Here is a 2,236-nt window from a genome sequence, read left to right on the forward strand (position 1 = left end):
AGTGTGACACATAGCGTGAGGTGTGTTGCTGGTAATAAATCAAGTACGGACATGACACTGTTTTTAGAAATTAGAACCTGTTCAAAATGTTCCCTCTAAATGCCTGGGTGGCTCAGTAGGTCGAGCGTCCGACTTCAGCTCAGGTCATGATCTGGCACTCCATGAGTTCGAGCCCCACGTGGGGCTCTGTGCTCACAGCTCAGAGCCTGGAGCCTGCTTCGGATTCTGTGTCTCCCTCTCTCTCTGCCCCTCCCCGGCTCGTGCTCTGTCTCTGTCTCTCAAAAATAAATAAACATTAAATTCTTTTTTTAATTTTGCCTATAATAACGTTATTCCCACTCACCTCATTTCAGATCTACTTTCTTGAATGACAGAAAAAGGTGAGGAATTACAGATAGCATTCCAGAAATTACACATAGCGTAGTCTATCTTATCTGTGAGGAAGCTTATAGTGAAGGATTTTTTATAGTAGCATTAATAGTTGTGCAGTTGTGAACTATTGAAATACCTGTGAGTTGCAATTTTTATAGTTGCTTCTGTTTATTTTTTGTTTTATCCAGGAATGAATTTGATTAAGAAGGTGAGATTTTTTTTTTAAGCACAAATATCAGCAGAACACATGAACAAGAGTGACCCTACACTTTTGGTTTACAATGACAGAAGAACTACAGTATCAGGTAAAGACCACAGCATGTACTTAAATGTGTGAAATTTTCAAGAATGTTATTAACATCATTATAAAAATTGAATGCACATTTTCACATATAATAATTTAAATCGTAAAATAAGGACTTTTTGTTTAATTCTTTTGTACTTAGTTGTTCATAAGGAGTTGGGAGTCAGATACATTTTAGTTAGGATTCATTTTTAAATTAATTTCTAAAAGCAGATTAGCTATACATATTTTTATTATACAATGATCACTTCCAGGTTTTTAATGGCTTATTGTTCATTTGCTTATAAAATGACTTAATGAAAACTTTTACAGAGATTCTCCCATAAAAGGCTCACGGTTCTTTTTCCTTGATTTCCCTGCTACCGACTCCCTGGTTTGATGAGATTTGTCCAATTCTGAAAATATTGTGTTATGCTTGTAAACTGCCAAGAAAAAACATAGGAAAAATGAGCACTCTTTTCTGCCCTGAAGCCAACCTCAATCCTTCTCCAACACTCTGTCCTCTTAGGAAAGCTTTAGGTTGGCCAAGAACAAGATTTTCCCTTAACAACAAATCAGGCTGTTGCTAGGTGATTGTGACATAGGAAGAGTAACCTCCAATCAAAAAGCAGCCCCAAAAGTGTGATTGTGGCATATCAATATAAATAGGAGAGCTCTCCCCAGCTCTTAGGCCCTTCTCCTCTCCACTCGTAACTGATAAGGAGACCAACATCTGCAATGGCCAGATCCACCAGCAAAAAGAACAAGTGCTCCAGAGGACATCAAAGCCCAATCTCCAGAAAGAAATTACATTCCAGCACCGACTTTGGCCATAGAAATTATTCACTCTACGTAAACAGGGTCCTAAAGGAAGTGATTCCCCAGAGGGGCATATCATCTCACACCTTGGACATCATGAACACCCTGATCAACGACATCTTTGAGCGCATTTCTATGGAAGCCTGCAGTGTGATGTGTTTCCGAAATCGCTGTACCCTCACCCTTGAAGATATCCAAAAGGCAGTGTACTTGCTGTTACCTGAGAAGCTAGCTAAGTATGCGGTGACTTTTGGAAGTGAAGCTGTCCAAAGATATGTCCACTCCTAAACTTTACATGCCTGCTTAATTAAATCTTGGGGAAAGTAAATCAAACTTACTCCCCAAATGATCACTTCACTATAGAATTTGCTCTTCTTTTTTATAACATGGCAATATTTCCTGGTTATTTCCCCCATCCCTCTTATCTCCAGAGAAGAATTACTCTCTCACTATTTTACCTTTGAACAATTTGATTATTTAGGATTTCCCAAAACCTGCTCCCTGCCCAAGTCCCACCCAGAACTCTTATTTTTCCTGTGACTCTGTAAATCTCATTATATAAATTCAACGTTTATTGTATTGTTAAGGTATCGTTAACTATGTATGGGATGATTTAAACTAGTTCTTCTGCCCCCCCCCCCCCCCGCCCAGCTCACATGGACTCAATTTATGAAAACAAACATTTTACTCAGAAGTATACCGGCATTGATAAATTTTCATCAAAAAAGTATTTTCTAGAGCCAACTACAACAAATTCAGTTC

General features: G+C 38.5%; 1 protein-coding gene across 1 annotated transcript; it reads left to right on the forward strand.

Moving 5' to 3' along the window:
* Positions 1-1,393: 1,393 nt before the first annotated feature.
* LOC115508422 (histone H2B subacrosomal variant-like) lies at positions 1,394-1,762 on the forward strand. Its single transcript, XM_030307116.1, has one exon. The coding sequence runs from the start codon at positions 1,394-1,396 to the stop codon at positions 1,760-1,762; it is 369 nt and encodes a 122-aa protein (XP_030162976.1).
* Positions 1,763-2,236: the final 474 nt, after the last annotated feature.

This window comes from Lynx canadensis, chromosome A1 (assembly GCF_007474595.2).
Source record: "Lynx canadensis isolate LIC74 chromosome A1, mLynCan4.pri.v2, whole genome shotgun sequence".
NCBI classification, from domain to species: domain Eukaryota; kingdom Metazoa; phylum Chordata; class Mammalia; order Carnivora; family Felidae; genus Lynx; species Lynx canadensis.